General features: G+C 39.7%; 1 protein-coding gene across 1 annotated transcript in view; it reads right to left on the bottom strand.

The window, feature by feature from the left end:
• Positions 1–18,094, bottom strand: part of ELMO1 (engulfment and cell motility 1) — a 679,198-nt gene that overhangs the window by 644,374 nt on the left and 16,730 nt on the right. The window contains exons 2-3 of the mRNA XM_007950092.1: positions 3,819–3,859; positions 2,472–2,544 (exon numbers count right to left, since the gene is read on the bottom strand). Of these exons, the coding sequence (XP_007948283.1) occupies positions 2,472–2,544; positions 3,819–3,859 (114 nt within the window). The remainder of the gene's footprint in view (positions 1–2,471; positions 2,545–3,818; positions 3,860–18,094) is intronic.

Raw genomic sequence — 18,094 nt, 5'->3', positions numbered from 1 at the left:
ACAATATTTATTTACCTTTAAAAGGTGAACCAAGTTGAAATGAGACAATCTTGTGCTTAAAGATAGCCAACAGTCATACATTTAACTTACTGTCTTTTCACTTTTATTTATTTACATCCTTTTTTTTTCACACACACAAAAATGCTAATGACACAGATGCAATATAAAATGAGACCTATTTAGGAAATGAAGCAAAGGAAAAATAAAGATAGGGAACTATGCGTAGAATGACTCGATGGAGCATGTGAAATTTATTAATAAACACAATGCAGGCCAGGATATCTAGTCCACCTTTAACCGTAAACTTTCTGGCAATCAGTATGAAGAAGGAAACATGGATATGTATAAAATTCCCAGTGTCTACCAGGGAAAAAACAAAACAATTTCTGAGAAGTATTTCCAGGCTTCTGGAGATCTCCCCTCCAGGCTGGACTAAAGACACTCACACTCCTCAGGGTAGAGCAAATGAGTCCCAAACAGGAATAAACCAAAACCAAACCAGTTGCTGCACAGTTAGTTCTGATTCCCGGCAACCCCATGTATGTCAGAGTGGAGTTGTGCTCCATAGAGTTTTCAGGTTTCTTGGAAGTAGATCACCAAGCCTTTCTTTCAAGGTGCCACTGGGTAGAATTAAACCTTTAGCTTTTCGGTTAGCAGCTGAGTGCTTAATCATTTGCACCACCTACAGTCTCCCCAAGCAGGAACAGGACCCCTGTACTGCCTCCACTCTCCACCACCAGCACATGATCTATGCACAAACTTATCGTCACTCTAGAGACTGCTGACTGGGACAAACAAAGCCTGCCGGATACTGGAGCCCAAAGTTACCTGCTTCTCCCCCTCCCAGAGTACTTCAGTGACAGCACTGACACCCTGTCATGATGATGACTATTCCCAAGGCAGTTCCTTTCCTCCTCGCTAAACCCTACAGATTATGAGTCTCCTGAGGAAAACTATGGTTCATATACATTTCAGTGAACTCTCAAGAAAACCGAGCTGAATGCTATTCTAGATACTTCTATAAGGTAAAGTGACAGAAGTACAAAGATCTGGACTTGCCTCTTGATCCTATCATTTACAAGTCATGAGACACTGGCCAAGCCATTTGACCTCTGTGGGTTCAGCTTCTTTTCTGTTAATCAAAGCCAATGTTGTTTACATCACAGGCTTGTCTTAAGGAAGAAATTAACAAACAGATGTAATGTACCTGGCACAGCCCGAGGCACACAGTAGGTACTGAGAAAATGTTCGCTATCCATGAATCGAGAGGAATGGTGGTTCAGTGGTAGAATTCTCACCTTCCATTTGGGAGTCACAGGTTACATTCTTGTTCAATGCACCTCTTTTGTAGTCATCACCCTTCTATCAGTGGAGTCTTATGTGTTGTGATGCTGAACAGGTTTTAGTGGAGATTCCAGACTAAGATGGACTAGGAAAGCCTGGGAATCTCCTTCTGATAATCAGCCAATGAAACCCTAAGCATCACAGTGATCCAATCACAATCAATGATGGGGACGGCACAGGATGGGGTAGCAGTTCATTCTGTTGTGCATAATAGGGTTGATGTGAGTCTGGGGCCAACTTGACAGCAGCCAATAATCAGGGATCTCTTAGACTAGCTGTACTTGTTGCCAGGGCCACCAAAGTCTTCGTAACTCCCTCCTCCTCCTCCAAGCCTACTAACAAGGATAAAAATCACCCAAGAAGAAAGCAGGGTCCCGAAAACCAGAGAACACACAGTGCCTACAATGCCACCTTTGAAAAGTTGGGTTTTTGTTTGCTTATTTGTTTGTTTTATATTGTTTCAAATACTTTAAGCAAGGGTTAGGGGTTACTTTGAAAAGAAAAATTTAGAAAGGAGACCTAGAGTGAGTCATTAAGTATCAAATAAATGTTTTAACCAAGCAATAAGAAAGGGAAGTAATTAGTATATATTCACTGCCAGAAGGCAAATGCTGCTGTTACACAAAGGACTTAGAAACATATTTGGTCTTCACTCTTGAATGGGCTAAATGTTGCCTTGTTAATACTAAAGCAGCAGTTGTTTGCTTTGCAGACCCCATTTACATGGACAGTAAACCAAAACAAAACAACAACAACAACAAAAAAAAAAAACTCGTTATCATTAAGTGGACTCCAACCACAGCAACTCTACAGGACAGAGCAGAACTGCCTCACAGGGTTGTGAAGGCTGTAATCTTAACAGAAACAAACCAAGTCTGTAATCTTAACAGAAACAAACTGTCACATCTTTCTCCTGCAGAGTGCCTAGTGGGTTCAAACTGTCAACCTTTTGGTTAACAGCTGGGCACTTAAGCACTTAAGCACTGCATCAACTGGGCTCCTTTGCATAGAACACCTATGTTAAATTTAGACCAGCTTGTCCAGTCCTGATCTGAGTCCTGAATATCACTCATGTTCCACGGCCCTTACATATAAGTGTTCCAGATTAAATAATGCAGTCAACTTACCTTTTCTGTGATATAAAAGTTTGAACTATCAGCATGCTGCAGTGCAAAATATTCATGGTTTGCAAGAGACCACCTGGAAAAATATACATATAAACTAATCAGGAAAACATTTATTTGGTCATTTTCATAGTTTTATAGGATTAGATTAATTGAACCCTCTCTGGGTAGAATTGTGTCAGTTCTAATATACATCCAAAAATGCATTCCAATGCATTTTTCTAAAACTAAATGACAATATCCATCTTTGATTACTCTGAGTCCAATCATTTCATAAAGAGCTTTGGTGATGCAGTGCCTAAGGCTGCTAACTTTTTTTTGACTGCTAACCAGAAGGTTGGTGGTTCAAATCCAACAGCCACTCTGAGGAGGGAAGATGGGACAATCTACTTTCGTAAAGTATTACCACCTCGGAATCCCAATAGGGATCTCCATGAGTTGGAATCAGCTGTATGGTGGTGGGTTAATTATGCCATATATTGGCTTTCTATGCTTATTCCAAGCCTACTGCTCACTTTTAAGCTTTTCATTTTCATGGATGAGGTGGGAGAAATTAAAATATAAACTGTCACATTTCTCCCATTTTGAAGGAGTAAAGCAGAGGGGAAATCAGTGCAATTTAAGTTTTTGATAACTGGTAAATTTCCATTGTCTCCACATTTCAGAACCTTCAATCAGCATACTTTTGCCATACTGGAACATTACAATTAAGTATTCCAGACCTTATGTAAATTCCAGGTGATACTCTATTCACAGCTCTGCTTTTAAAGTCAAATAAGTTCAGGCCATTTGCATATATGCTTCTCTTTTGGATGTTAAAGCAGCCAAGGGAAGTAGGGAAGTCACATCAGTGTGAAGTTCTTGTAACACCACAACTACTGGCTGTCTTATCTTTTAAATTCCTCTGGACAATCTACTTCCCTAGAGCTATCGCCTCAGAAACCCAAGGAGGGGTCGCTATGAGTCGGAACCGATTCGGATTCAACGGCAGTGAGTTTAGTTTGGTTTGGATCTTCTGTCTGGACCTGCATGGTCCTTTTGATTTATACCAGATGAAGTGAGTATTTAACCTCAGCAACCTTTAGATTGCTCCCTACAGGGTAGGATGAATGAACCACAACTTTTCATAATAAATAGAGTCCAGCCCAATGTGCACACGCTAATCATACCACATTTCCACTCTTTGAGGCACAACTGAACTTTTTGGTGGAAAAGAGTGTGTGAGTCTTACAAAACAATTCTTGGTGACTTTGGCCAGGTCAAGCAGTGACTTATGAATAATATTTTACTATTATTTTAATTGTATATCTGTGGACTAGTGTGTCAGATGAATTCTGACTTAACACTTACCCGTCACAGACTTCCTTTATTATTGCAGACAGTGGTTTTTTCTGTAAAAATAACAAAAAAGGAAATAGTGTTAGTTTCATTTCATCATTTTAAACATCTAAAAAAAGGAAGAAAGAGAAAATGCCTAATAAAGAGATATCTACACAAGAATTTACATTTGCTATTATTATTTGCTCTCAAAATATCTTTTATTTTTCTCCAAGTAATTATCTACCAAACATTAATGATTCTTTACCCTTATGGTCCTTTTTTCTATGTATAATATTATTAGTTGATCAAAATGTACATTATATTAACTTTCAAACCAAACCCACTACCATCTAGTCAATTTCAACTCATAGTAACCCTACAGAACAGAGTAGAACTGACCCATGGGGTTCTTAAGGCTAGAAATCTTTATGGAAGTAGACTGCTGTATTTTTCTCCTGCAGAGTGGCTGGTGGGATCATACCACCAAACATTTTGGTTAAGCAGCCAAGGTGCTTTAACCACTACACTTCCAGGCTTCCTCCGTATTATTGTAGCAGTATTAAAACCCAAATCAAACCCACTGCCATTAAGTCGATTCCAACTCATAGCAACCCCCACAGGATTAACAAGGCTGTAAATCTTTATGGAAGCAGACTACCTCATCTTTCTCTCACAGAGCAGCTGGTCAGTTCAAAATGCCAACTTTTGATAAGCAGCCCAGAGCATTAACCACAGGACCACCAGAAGTCCTTAGCTGGATTGAAATCCAGATGAAACACAACTTGGCACAAAGATCTAAAGGGCAATGAAAGCCAGGAAGGTTAGATCATAACCAGAATTCTTCAGTAGTAGTACATGAAGCAGGCAAACAGAAGTTTAGATTTATACAAACAAGCTTGAATGCAAGATGTCTTTATGAGAATGTGTGGCAACTGGAATGGGAACCATTGCGAAATTGTTCCTATAAAGTGCATAGAATTCTTCCCCCCAGCCATGGCCCCAATAAATGCCAATCATGAAGCAACCTGAACTGGAGACACTAGTCTAATGTGACTGTGACACCATGTGCCGTGGTGTCAACTGGCCGGCTGATTACAACTGTGCACTTGCGCCTAACTGCCACAGTTGTGTTCCACCAGCCGCCAGCTGAAAGGAATGCAGCTTGAGGGACAAACAAGCTTGCCCAGAGATGTTGAAACTCTTTTTGCTGTAGATGCAAACAGATCCTGTCTGCCTCCTGCCCCTGAGGTGGAAGGTAGGGATGGAGGGTGGTAGTAATGTACCCATCAAAAGAACAAGTCATTGATAAGAAATGAACTAGGAAAAGAGAAGAAATATCAAAGAAATCTAATACATGGTCCTGGATTTTTAGATACAACCATAAAACAGCTATTTCCACATAAACATGTGCTATTCCTATCACTCAGAAGGACAGTGTGGTGTTGAGGAAGAGATTCTGCATCAGGTAGGCCCAGTTCAAATCACAGCTCTGTCAATTTCTCTAAAGTGTGACCTGCAATTTTCTTACTTTGATCCCCAACTACTTTATCTGCAAAATAAGGATAGTACCTACCTGCTCCGCAAGGCTGTTTGGAGAACAAAATAAAGTGAAAATTAATGCAAAGGGCAAATGACTTGAACAGTGTTAAGGCACTGGCCTCCTTGCACGCCACTAAAAGAGTTCTATTTCCATCTTACATCCTTGCACATGTGTCCTGTTGGTGAATCCTCAACAGTGCACAAGTAGCCCTCTCTATGTCCTTGCTAGAAGATCTAACTCACTCCACAGTGCTCCTCCAATAGACTCCCTCCCAGTGAAGCTCTAGGCCCTCTGGCTAAGTACATTGCCATGTGTTTAAAAGATCACTGCCTTCCACTGTCACCACAGTCACAAGTAGGGTGGAAAGGGAACTAGAATTATCAAGGAGTGGAAATACACTGGAATTTCCTGACACCCTAAGTTGATCTTTTAAACAAATTTGAAATGGTGATTGGGTTCTGCAGTGCAGTTACACATTATACAGATTTTAGGCCTTTGCAGGAACCTATCCAGTGTTTATGGCTCTAGCTTTGAATTGAGGTGCAAATGTCCTCTCACCACCAAATGACAATATAACTTTAGGAATTTTACTTTCCCATAAGAGGAGGATTTTGCACTTCTACCTGCCAGAAACCCCTCCAGACTACCAGCATATTATGAACCCATACCAGACACTCTCCTAGTCCCTAATCTTACTTATTGCACCCTAAACTGAAACATAAACAATAGGCCTTAAATTACTGATGAGAAATGACTGAGGATGGAGAATGAATGAGAAGCAATATGTCTTCAAACAACAGATCAGGCCAAGAAAGTACTGCTGTTGAGGTAGGAGAAGGCTTCTAAAGTAATTGTTCCCAGCCTTAGACTTCTTAGCTGAGGTAATTTAGAACAATTACTTGGATTTTAATTCAGGTCTGATTCACTGATGTGGAATAAAGTCTAAAGTGACAGAAGTTTATGGAGGTACTGTTGGATCTAGCACACTCTGAATTTGGATGTAGAGAGTTAATGTAGAAAGATGAAAGCCACAGAGGAAAAGGAATCACGGTTAACTGAGCACCCACAATGCAGTCTGGCTAATCAAAATGAAGGTTAGGTAAGGAAGAGGATAGACCCACAGCTCACTTCCTACACCTGTATTCTCCATTCTTCTATCTGCTCCACAAACATTAGTTCCTACCACCAAAACCTAGTCCCATTGATTGACCTTTTCACAATTCTCATCCTGACATAACCTGATCTGCCTTAAGTGATACTGTTGACTGCTCCTTTCTTTTTCAAACACTTTCTTCCTTAAGCTTATGTGATATACCACAATGTTTCCTTTGTTCTGCTATATTTATAACCAGTCATTTAATACAACCCAAGAAATCCTTTATAGTTCTCTTTTACCTATATCTTCCTAACTCTAGGTTTCTGTTCTTGTCTCTTCTGCTTTTGCTTAATTGGTCAATTCCTCACGGATCTCATTTGTTCAAATTGTCATGAGTCTATAGTTCTGGTCCTAAACACTCTCACAGCATTCTAATTCTCTTTCTCCTAGTCATTTATTAAATGTATCCAAACAAAAGTCATCACCCTTGCCATCTCCTACCCTTCAATATACCCTAATAGCAGTATGGCCCCCAAGGTCCTCCTTGACTTATCTGCTCTCATACCATTCCACTGTTGCCTCAAAGTCATCATCAACTTTTATTTCTTCACTCCCCAATGGTTACCAAGTGATGTAGACTTTCTGTGATCTCAACATCATTACTTCTCATCTCCTAACTACTCTTCTCTACACCTGACTCTCCTCATTCCAACTCCTGCTGTCATATTAATTGTTCAAATCATGCCCCAGTCCTGTCACCCTTAAATTTGCTTCCCTAGTCTCAGCCACTTCATGAATCACAGCCCATCATTAGTAACTACTTGACGTAACCTTCCAATCAAATGCTCCACTGGTATACAACTCAACTTTTTATCTTCTGTTAGTTCCTACACTTGCTCTGCCTACTTTCAGCAGTTTTTCCAGGCAAATAGTTAGAAAACTAGCCCCTGCCTTCTCCTTCTTCTTGACCCTGTTCTGTGAAACACAGATTTACAAGAGGCCACAAGTTGTCACTGTTTCATCCTTAATCTCTCCCATCTATCCTTTCCAGTCCCTTACTACTCCCCTTGTTAGAGTTCTCAGGATTCCATCTCTAAATCCCTGCAAATAAGTCTCCCCTTCTCTACTCTCTTTCTCCCTAACCCACACATTAACTAGAATTAAACAAAACTTTCCACTCAAACTTTGCTCATGTGATTCTTTCGTTCCAATATTCTCCATGGATCTCCAATGAGCATTAACTATAAAGTATAAATGTCTTTGTTTGACATCCGAGGACTTCTACAATCTGGTCTCAAGAAATCAAACTTTCCACTAATTCCATAGATGATCCCCAGGTTTTTGCATTAGTTGGTGATTCACTTTAAAAATCCCATTTCTATACCTTCACTTGGGCCATTTGCTCTGCCGAAACGTTCTCCTCCCTTTTTCTGTTCCAACCCTAACAATGAACTCTTACTTATCATTTAAGATGTAGGTCAAAGCTCCTTCCTCCAAGCAGACATCCCTGATCTCCTCAGCTAATCAAAATCATTCCTAATCTGTACTCAGCACATCAAATGAATCACTCCAAAAGCTTTGTGTACAATCTTATCTTTTTGTTCCCTTAAGAATAAGGACATCTTAATTCATCTTTGTCACTCTACAGAAGGAAGATGAGGTAATCTACTTCCTTGGAAACACAATGTGGGTTGTTATGAATTGGAATTAACTCAATGCCAGTGGGTTTGGTTTTTGGGGGGTTTATGCATTTCTATTGAATAGAAAATCCACAGATCCACTAACATTCCTTTAACACAAGCAAACAAAAAAGACATAAATGTAAAGCAAACTCTTTTGAAAGACAGCCTGAATTGATCAGCACCTTTTCCATGTCTCACAATATAAACCACTGCTGGGTAGCTCTAAGCAGCTGCTGGCTCTAAGCTGTTAGACAGGTGACGGCTGTCACTACTCCTCACACAGAATCATTCCCATAGGAGTTAAGAAATTCATGGCTTAGAAGAAGACTGGCCAACTGATAAGGAATGCAATTCAACAGATGACACAACAGACACTAATCAAATGACTGTCACCATCAGTACTCAGGACTGCACATGTGAAGAGTATACCTCTATAAACAGACCAGACTGACCAACAGGCTCCTAGAGAAAACACTAATTTGCTATCGCTGCTTTTCTCACTTCCTGTATAAGCCCTGTCAGTTTGACACGAGCTCATTGCCTGCCTAGTAAATCCCAAGAGAAATGCCAGTTCAGTCTATGGACTTTGTAGTTAATTGCCCTGAAGTTTACATAATACATTTTTGTCCATCTATCCAGTTCTCCAAGGCCTGGGAATAAGGTGGACATGGGCAATAGCATCCATAGCTTTCTACTGCTGTTGTTTCTAATGCCATCAAGTTGGCCCCAATTCATGGAGACTCCATGCAAAATGGAACTAAACACTGCCTGGTCCTGCACCACCCCCGTGATTAGCTGAGCCTCAGACCATTGTTACCCATATGATTTTCATGAGCTGATTTTCAGAAGTAGATCTCCAGGCCTTTCTTCCTACTACATCTGAGTCTAGAAGCACCACTGAAACCTGTTCAGCATTATAGTAACACACAAGCCTCCTCTGACAGATGGGAGGGGGATGTGCGTGAAGTGCACTGGCTGGAAATAGAATCCAGGTCTCTGGTGGCGTAGTGCCTAAGGCACTTGACTGCTAACCAGGAGGCTGGCGGTTCAAATCCACCAGCCACTCCTCGGAAGGAAGGTTGGGCAATCTACTTCGGCAGTGATACAGCCTCGGAAACCCCAGGAGGGGTTGCTGTGAGTCAGATCCGACTCGACATCAGTGAGTTTAGTTTTTTGTTTTTCTCTCTTCTACATGGAAGACGAGAATATTACCACTGAACAACCACTGACTGCTCCATAAAACCTAAGGAACTAAAAGTCAACTTCTATACAGAATATAAATGTATCTGGATTTGGAAATCATTTTAACTGCCTGGGTATATTTTCATAACTTATAAAAATCCTAAGTAATTCCTTGAACTTCTTAGACTTAGACTTCTTAGACTTAGAACTTCTTAGACTTAGCAGTGGCCTGAGTGAGAGTTGAAAAGCGGGGATTTTTTTTCCAAGGTCGTATTTTTTAATAAACAATTTGGACAACATGAGATAATAAGATAATGATTTCTTTTTCACACTGTTTTCTAAGAAGTTTTGTGCTTAATTTGGAGGGTGGCCACAGAGAATAGTGGCAATATTTAAGATTAACTTGTTAGTTTAGCCAGTTTTATGTTTTCTACCTGCAGGAGATCAGGGGCCATATGCACAGTGGCCCCGAAACCTCTCTTTTCCCCCTTTCCTTTAGACACAGTGAGATTATTTGTAGCATATGGAAGTATTTCTTTACTTTTTATTATTCTGGGGAAAATTTTTATTTTTGCAAAAATACTTTTATTTGTCAAATAAAATTTATATTGCCATATGAATCTGATTGGCAAAGCACCATGTGCCAACAGATACATTCAAGGAGTAGTAGCTATTTATTTATTTAGTTATTTTAGCATTGATTCCTCTCTCCTATCAGAAATTCTATTCTCCCAAAGAGTTCCTTTATTTAACTAAGTCCTACCAAAGACAGTAAGTGCAGAATGCTAGTAACTTCCTACACAAAATTCTTTCTACCTTCTTTTCAAAAAATAAGGAGCTCTGGTGGCACAGTGCCTAAGGCATTTGACTATTAACCAGAAGGCTGGTGGTTCCAACCTACCAGTTGCTCGGTGGAAGGAAGAGGAGGCAATTCTACTTCCATAAACATTTACCACCTTGGAAACCCAATGGAGGTTGTTATGGCTCAAAATTCACTCCATGGCAGGGTTTTTTTCCTAAAAAAAGCAAGATTCCATAAAAAGACCAAATTCTCTAGCAATTCATGTTTAGTCTATATCTCTGGCAATACTTTCTTCCTGTATATCAGTGTCAAATTACCTAGTAAGCAAGGAAAAAATGGGCTTACTTGTGCTTACTTGCTAATATGTAGTAAACAATTTCACATTTTTTTACCACATCAAAGATTCTGCTTCTAGATATGGCTGGCATCTGTCTCTCTCCCAAGCCCATATCACCCTCCTACAGAATCAAAGCCTCTTTTCACATTCACAGTCTCTGATAGGGACAGACTACCACCCAGTAAGCAAGGTAAGCATAGTCTTACTTGTTTGTGATTACTTAGTGAACAGTTTCACATGTTTTTCAACACATCTTTTACATCTGCCCCTGCTATATATTCCTTAAAATGAGTAGTGGCCATTTGCTTTCTTTCTGTACTCTCTCTCCCATGCCTTTTTTTTTTTTTTAAAAAAAAAAAAAGGTCTATATAAAAGATTCCTGACTCTAACCATCTTCCAACGTTTGGTTCTATATTTCCAATAACTGGTTATATGAGTCCATATAGATGTCAAACTTCACATTCTATCTTCTTCCTTATTAACCAGATCCTCCTCTTGCTTCTCTTCTATCTCCTGAGAGGAAAAAAAAAAAATCACTCTCCAACTCAGAGCACATGGTTCCTTCAAGACCTGAGAGAATCCCCACAAAAACATCCCAGGGAGCCACTGATTGTTTATTTAAGAGGTGGTAGAGAGCATGCAGCCTGCCTTTCAGTTCCCTCCCAGGAGAAGGCCCAGCTGTTATCCCTCATCAGTAAGCCCTCCCACCATGTGGCTGACAAACTCTGGTAAACACCTGTTCCTGTCTGTTGGCTGAGCACCTGCCTTTGAGACTCTTACCCAGCTCAAATGCTCACCTCAGAGCTCTCAAGTCTATGGCTACCTTGATTTGTGCCATCACACCTGCCTCTAATGCTGACAGCACTCCCAGCCAGGGTGACCACAAACCTGTTAGCAACCATTAATAGTGGACTGCAGATCTCAACTCTGACACCCCCTTCTCAGACCTATACCTACCCTTCACACGGGCATCATCTAGAAAAGAAAGCCCAACGTCATCAAGTTTGTTTATTTAAAGTGTTTTTAATTACATGGAAGGAGAAAGGCTCATGAGATGATATGAAGTGAATAGATCTCAGAAAAACACTTAGCATGCTGAATTTTTATCAACCACTTGATTTTCCATATCATCCCTCAACTGTGAGCTCTTGAAAGACATTAGAGAAAGACTTCTTAGGATTGAATTCAGATTTCGGCAGGTCCTGGCTTTGTACCTTTAGGCTTATTACTTATCCTCTCAACATTTCCATTTTCTCTTCTGTAAATGAAAATAAAAACAGATTCTACCACATAGTACTATTGTGAGGATTAACTGAGGTCATGTATATAAAGCCCTTGAAATAGCACATGGTTGTTGTTGTTGTTATGTGCCGTCGAGTCAGACCCGACTCATAGTGACCCTTCCTTGGGTTTCTCACGCAGTATCACTACGGAAGTAGATTGCCCGATCTTCCTTCTGAGGAGTGGCTGGTAGGTTTGAACCTCCAGCCTTCTGGTTAGCAGTCAAGTGCCTTAGGCATTATGCTACCAGAGCTCCATGCTGAAAAATTCTATTGTTGTTACATATTAATATGTTCTTTCATTTCCTATGGTGTCCCTAGATGATATAAATGGTTAAGCAATTGCACCACTGGTGGTTCAAGTCTACCCAGAGGTACTCCTTAAGAAAGACCTAATAGAAATCAGCATTGAAATCCCTATAGGCATTGTGCTCTTTTAAAGAATTATCGGTATGAGATCAAATGGCAACAGTAACCCTAACACAGAGAAGAGAACTTTGGGAGATATGGAGTCTAAGTTAATGGTGGTGTAATAATAGGGGTAGAGATAGTGAGACGCTGACACAATGTGAAGTATGTTACGTTTGCCATTGAACTGCACACGTAAAAACCATTGAATGAGCGTACGTTTTGTTCTGTATATTTTTGCCAAAAGTGAAAATTACAACAAAACAGACCAAAAAAACCCACAACGTTCTACTCTGAAGCACACATGGGGTTGCCATGAATAGGAATCAGCTTGACAACAACTGTTTTTTTTTGTTTTGTTTTGTTTTTGTAGGGGGAGGAGGAGGCTTTATTTCTTGTATTTTCTGTTTGAAAATTTCATGGGTACTTTAAAAAAAAAAATACAGAAAGGAGCTCTGGTGATACAGTGGTTAAAACATTGGGCTGCTAACCAAAAGGTCGGTAGTTTGAACCCACCAGCCGTTCTGCAAGAGAAAGACAAGACAGTCTGCTTCCGCAAAAGATTTACAGCCTTAGAAACCCTATGGGGCAGTTCTGCTCTGTCCTATAAGGAAGCTGTGAGTCGGAATCAACTGGATGGCAATAATGTTGGTTTTTGGTTTTAAAATATAAATATTGGGTAAAGCAATTAAGTAAATCAAACCCACTGCAAGTGGATTCTCTTAGCCACTCTATAGGACAAAGTAGAATTGACAAAGTAGAATTGTCCCATACGGTTTTCAAGGCTGTAAATCTTTACGTAAGCAGATTGCCTCATCTTAGTCCTGCGGAGTGGTTGGTGGGTTCGAATTGCAACAACCACGCCACCCAAGCTCCTTAAGAAATTAAATAATTGAACGGATATCAAGTGCTCCTCCTTCCTCAGAGTGACATCAGCACTCAGAGCTATATTGTCACTGTCTCATTCTGTTCTTTATTCTTCAACTCCTCTCCGTTTGTTTTACCAACCAGATGATATTTCTTTTGGAGGCAGAGACTGTTTCTGAGACAACTCTGGTGTCTGGCTGCTAGATCCTCAGAGATGTATAATTAATGAACATTGTTTAAGGATATATCTTCTCCTACCAGACTTTCAGCTTCTTTTCTTTTGTTCTGGTCTCTTCCTGACTGCCACAGAAGCTCAGGAGAGCAGATAAAGATGGAAAATAGCAACAGGAAGTCAGAGAGAAGCAATCCTCAATCACTACCACTTTTCCCTCCTTCCCCACAGCCATCTCCCATCTTGGTGGAAAACTATTTTCCACCAAGACAGAATGTATTTGGTCCTATCCCATTAAAAAGCCTTTCTTTTTCAACACCTTGAAAGAATCTGACAGATGCTTTATTCTGACACTTTGAGGCAGTGCAGCACAGCACATGGGATTTTTTACTTTGCTTTTATAGATGGAAATTCATTGAACTTATGCAGCACAGCAGTTATGAGTAATGTTGGCCCAAAAAGAAAAGAATCTCAGCTTCCAAATGTCAGGACACTGCTGAGAAGGAGAAACATGTTGACTATGACTTACTTATACTATATAACTTGGAGAAACTTTAATGTACAATCACCTATCTAGTACCCAGAGGTACCTGGTAACACTGTGTCAATGACACCTGTCCTTTTATAATAGCTTTATTCTTCCTCCAGTGATTCCTATTCTCTACCTACTTTCTAGCCACGTATTTTTAGTATGGAGGAATCCAATATGTTCTGAAAGATGTGTGTACATACTCTGTTTTCCTAATAATGGCATAAATAATCTGAAGATAATGACAAAACCACTCTTTCCTGACTGTAGAGAAGGTAACTTTAGCTGGTTCTTAGAAGCCAAGTATTTTGACAATAGTTCCAATGTGAATCACTGCCACGAGATTCCTGTAATTGCCAGAAGTGACAAAGGGGCTTACAATATTTCCAAAGTAGTAAAACCATGCATCCCATTAATTTCAAAAATTGAAAGATGACAGGCTATGCCACTTTTTTCTTGACAACTGACAATTCATTTCAAAAATGGTTTACTATTCATGTCTTGTTTCATGCTTCATGAAACTAATTAAATATTAGATTTTACCAAGATAGAGTACAAAATCCACTATCTCTGACAGCAGCAACAAACAAGTTTTAATTCCTACATTCCTCTCAATATTCCTCAATATTGGTACTTTCCAAGAAGTATTCCAGATGACTCCAAACCCACTGGCATGCCATTTTACTTCACCACACCCTTTGAAATTGAATGTTCTCTTTTATATGGAAATGAAAGATTCACATTCTTTCATTAATTCAGGCCTTATGGTCTGCCTACCTTCACCCCAGTGAAATAATCTACTTATTTGTGTCAAGTTTGTATCTGGAAAGTTAACTTTATTTATGTGCATGATTTAAAAAGAAATAGTACTGAAAACAACAGACATCAGTGGTTGTCAGGGACTCAGGGGTAAGGGGAGATGAATGGGTGGAACTCAGGGCATTTTAGGGCATTTATAGGTACAGCATCCATGGGATACTTTAGTGGTACACAGATGACATTACATATTTGTCAAAACCCATAGGGCTGTACAATACTTTTGTAACACTTATGTAAATTATGGAGAAATAGTGTGTAAGGGGAGGGAAGTATATGACAACACTGTAATTCCTGCATGTGATTTTTGTAAACTTAAAACTGATCTGAAAAATAAAATCTATGATAGACGAATATATAAGTGAATGTCACAGGCCTGGTAGGATACATAGAAATGAACTGTTCACTCTGATCTGATAATTTCAGATCAGGTGAGTGTAAATGAGAAAGCCCGATGAGCTTTGAAGGCAAAGTAGGGCTCAGGTTCAATTTAAACATAGGGTTATGAAGGTTTATCAACCGCAAAGAAAGTGTGATTGGATGTAAGCTAGCAGAAGAAAAATACTGAAAGGAACAAACCTGTGGCAAAGTAGTATTAAACAGTGAGTCCACTTTTTTAATGTAGTTTATTTTTTTTCCCTTCTACTTCTTGTCTCTTCTCCCTAAATAGTTGGTTTGCATCTGTGAGTGGCTATACTCATGCCAATTCATCACTCTTCCTTGAGTGGTAATAGAAGTGCTAACACATCTACTGGGAAACAGTAGACAGACTTGAACTTCTAAGCCTAAGAAACAAGTCCCGTTAATGACTTGGTGATGGTGGCAACTTAAGGCAGAACCACAGAATAATAAAACTGGCTCTTTTGAAAGGGTCTGAAATATGCAAACAATGCCCACAACCTCACACCCTTTCCCCAGATTCCCCTAACACATTATCAGCCCAGATTTTTATTATCTATCATCACTTGGCCAGTGTTTCTGATAATAATGATAACAGTACAGGCTAGTATTTACTGAGTGAGCGCATTTATCTCCAACAAGATATTACTAGGATTATTTTACAAACGAGGAAACTGTAGGAGGATCTTGAGATGTGTTCAAAGCCTCTTAGTACATGTGACAGAGACAAAATTTCAATCAAAGCCTCCATCATTCCATAACCCCTGCTCTTTCACAATGTGCTGGCCACCATCAACAACAAGTCCAAATGCCCAAAGCTAACACCTGTGGGGAAAGGGCTGGAACTCTGAGTATCTTGAGCCCTGTCATCTGGTAAGTTCTTGATAAATTATGCTAGTAACACCATGGCAATAGTAGATAATCGTTCCTCATACATTATCTACATAAATTATGATGAAACCTTAAGTTAACATTGAAATCCTTTTGATATCACCTACTCTCTCAATGAGGCATTCTGCTTCAGTGGTAGAATTCTAGCCTTCCATGTGGATGACCTGGGTTCAATTCCCAGCTAATGCACCCCATGTACAATCATCATACATCTGTCAGGGGTATGATGCTAAATAGGTTTCAGTAGGGCTTCCAGATTAAAACAGCTAAGAAGAAAGATCTAATGATCTATGTCTGAAAAATCAGCCAAAACTCCATGGATCATACTGGTCCAATCTACAACCAATTGTGGGGGTGACAGAGGACCAGGCACTACTTTGTTTCATTGTGCATGGGGTCATCCTGAAGTTAACAACAACTCTCTCACAATGGAAGAACTCTATCTTCCAGCTCCCTTCTCAGTTCTGATGTCTAAACCAACACCTCTATCCCTGACTTCTACAGTCTACTTCTGTCCCAGGTCATTCAACTTGAGTGAGTATCCCTCCATAACTTCAAACTCAAATGTTACTCCCTAACACTCTTTTCCTACTTACTATTTTTATTCCTGGATCTCTTGCAATCGACATTAAATTTGACTGCTAACCAGAAGGCTCGTGGTTCAAACCCACCAGCCACTCCTCAGAAGGAAGATTGGGCAATCTTCTTCCTCAGAAATCCAAGGAGGGGTCGCTATGAGTCGGATCTGACCCGATGGCAGTGAGTTTGGTTTGGTTTGATCCTTCATATTATAGTCTGTTCTTCATTCCTGCCAGTTTAGTCTCAGATATTACTCACTAAATCTTCCTCTTTAGTTTGCCTATGGGTACAGAGATACAATTAAAGGTAAATGATATTTGGATAGCTTGGAGCAATTCTGGTTGAAGGTGCAAGAAATGCAAAGTATGGTCAGTAGATGTTCATGTTGCATATAAGTGCAGTAGTTAAGCACTTGGTTGCTAACGAAAAGGTCAGTGGTTCAAATCCACCTGTTTTGTGGGAGAAAGATGTAGTAGTCTGCTTCCATACAGATTATAGCCTTACAAACCTTATGGGGACATTCTACTCTGTCCTATAAGGTTGAATCAGAATTGACTTGACAGCAATGGGTTTATGTTACATATGGAGGTGGCAATGTCATGTGCATGAAAAAGAAAGTTTGGCTAAAAGCACAAAATAGAAGCAAAAATGCCCACAACCAGAGACAGATCTTGAAGGTTTGGATTCATCATAAGTTTTTAAGCAGAAAAGAGACATAATCAGGTGTGCATTTTCTATTGATGGGGGTTATACTGGAGGCTGACTGACAGAACAATTCCATGGACAAATTGGCCAGAGTATCAAAATCGAAGAGAATGGGAAAGGAGGCCCAACAATACTAACATATGACCTTATTTCTGGGACATATTTGTAAGGTGTCAGTAAGAATGTAAGCCCACCTAAATATTCCCCTATTGGAATTTTCTATTTTGGTGAATGAAACCACCATCAACTCAATTGTTCATACAAGAAATCTTGGAGTTATCCTTGGGACATCACTCTCCCTTGCCCCTCACATATTATGCCCCTCAAATATTATGAATAATCAATTTCATGTTGATTTAATCTCCTCACTTGTGTTTAAAACACTCACTTCTTTCCATTTCTCCATTACCATCCTATGCCACAGCATAATCATGTCTTGCCTGGACTACTGCAATAGCCTTCTAAATAGTCTTGCCTATTCCTTTTTTACCTCTCACAAAACAATTACCAAATAACATTCACAATGACCGTCTAAAAGCACAAATTATGTCATTCTTCTGCATTCGAGAAGCAGTCTTCTGGGAGATGTTCCATTTTCCAGTTACTCTCCATGAGAGTATTAAGTCCATAAGGGTCCTCAAGAGAAAGCCTCTGCCCATCCAACCAGTCAAATTCAAAGCCCTTATTCTTTCTCACTGTTAAATTTGCTATGGTGCTTAAAAGGTTTCTGCAGACCTTCCAGACTACATCAGACTAGGAATAAAGGCTTATCAATCTACTTCTGAAATATCAGAAAATGGAAATCCTGTGGATCATAATGGCCTTATTCCATTGTGCGTGGAGTCACCATGAATCAGGGATTGACTCAACAACAGCTGACAACAAGATATCATCAGGATGTCTGAAAATATTGCCCCTGCACCATTCATTTCATTCTTTATAAGTGAAACTTCCAATAAGACATAGATTGGAACTTCTTAACTTATCCCTCTCAACATAATTTTTCACTTGTATTTTTCAT

This window comes from Orycteropus afer, unplaced genomic scaffold (genome assembly GCF_000298275.1).
Source record: "Orycteropus afer afer isolate SDZICR_OR568_19922 unplaced genomic scaffold, OryAfe1.0 scaffold00263, whole genome shotgun sequence".
NCBI classification, from domain to species: Eukaryota; Metazoa; Chordata; class Mammalia; order Tubulidentata; family Orycteropodidae; genus Orycteropus; species Orycteropus afer.
Note: the sequence above shows the minus strand (reverse complement) of the source record. Positions and strands in the feature narration are given on the sequence as shown.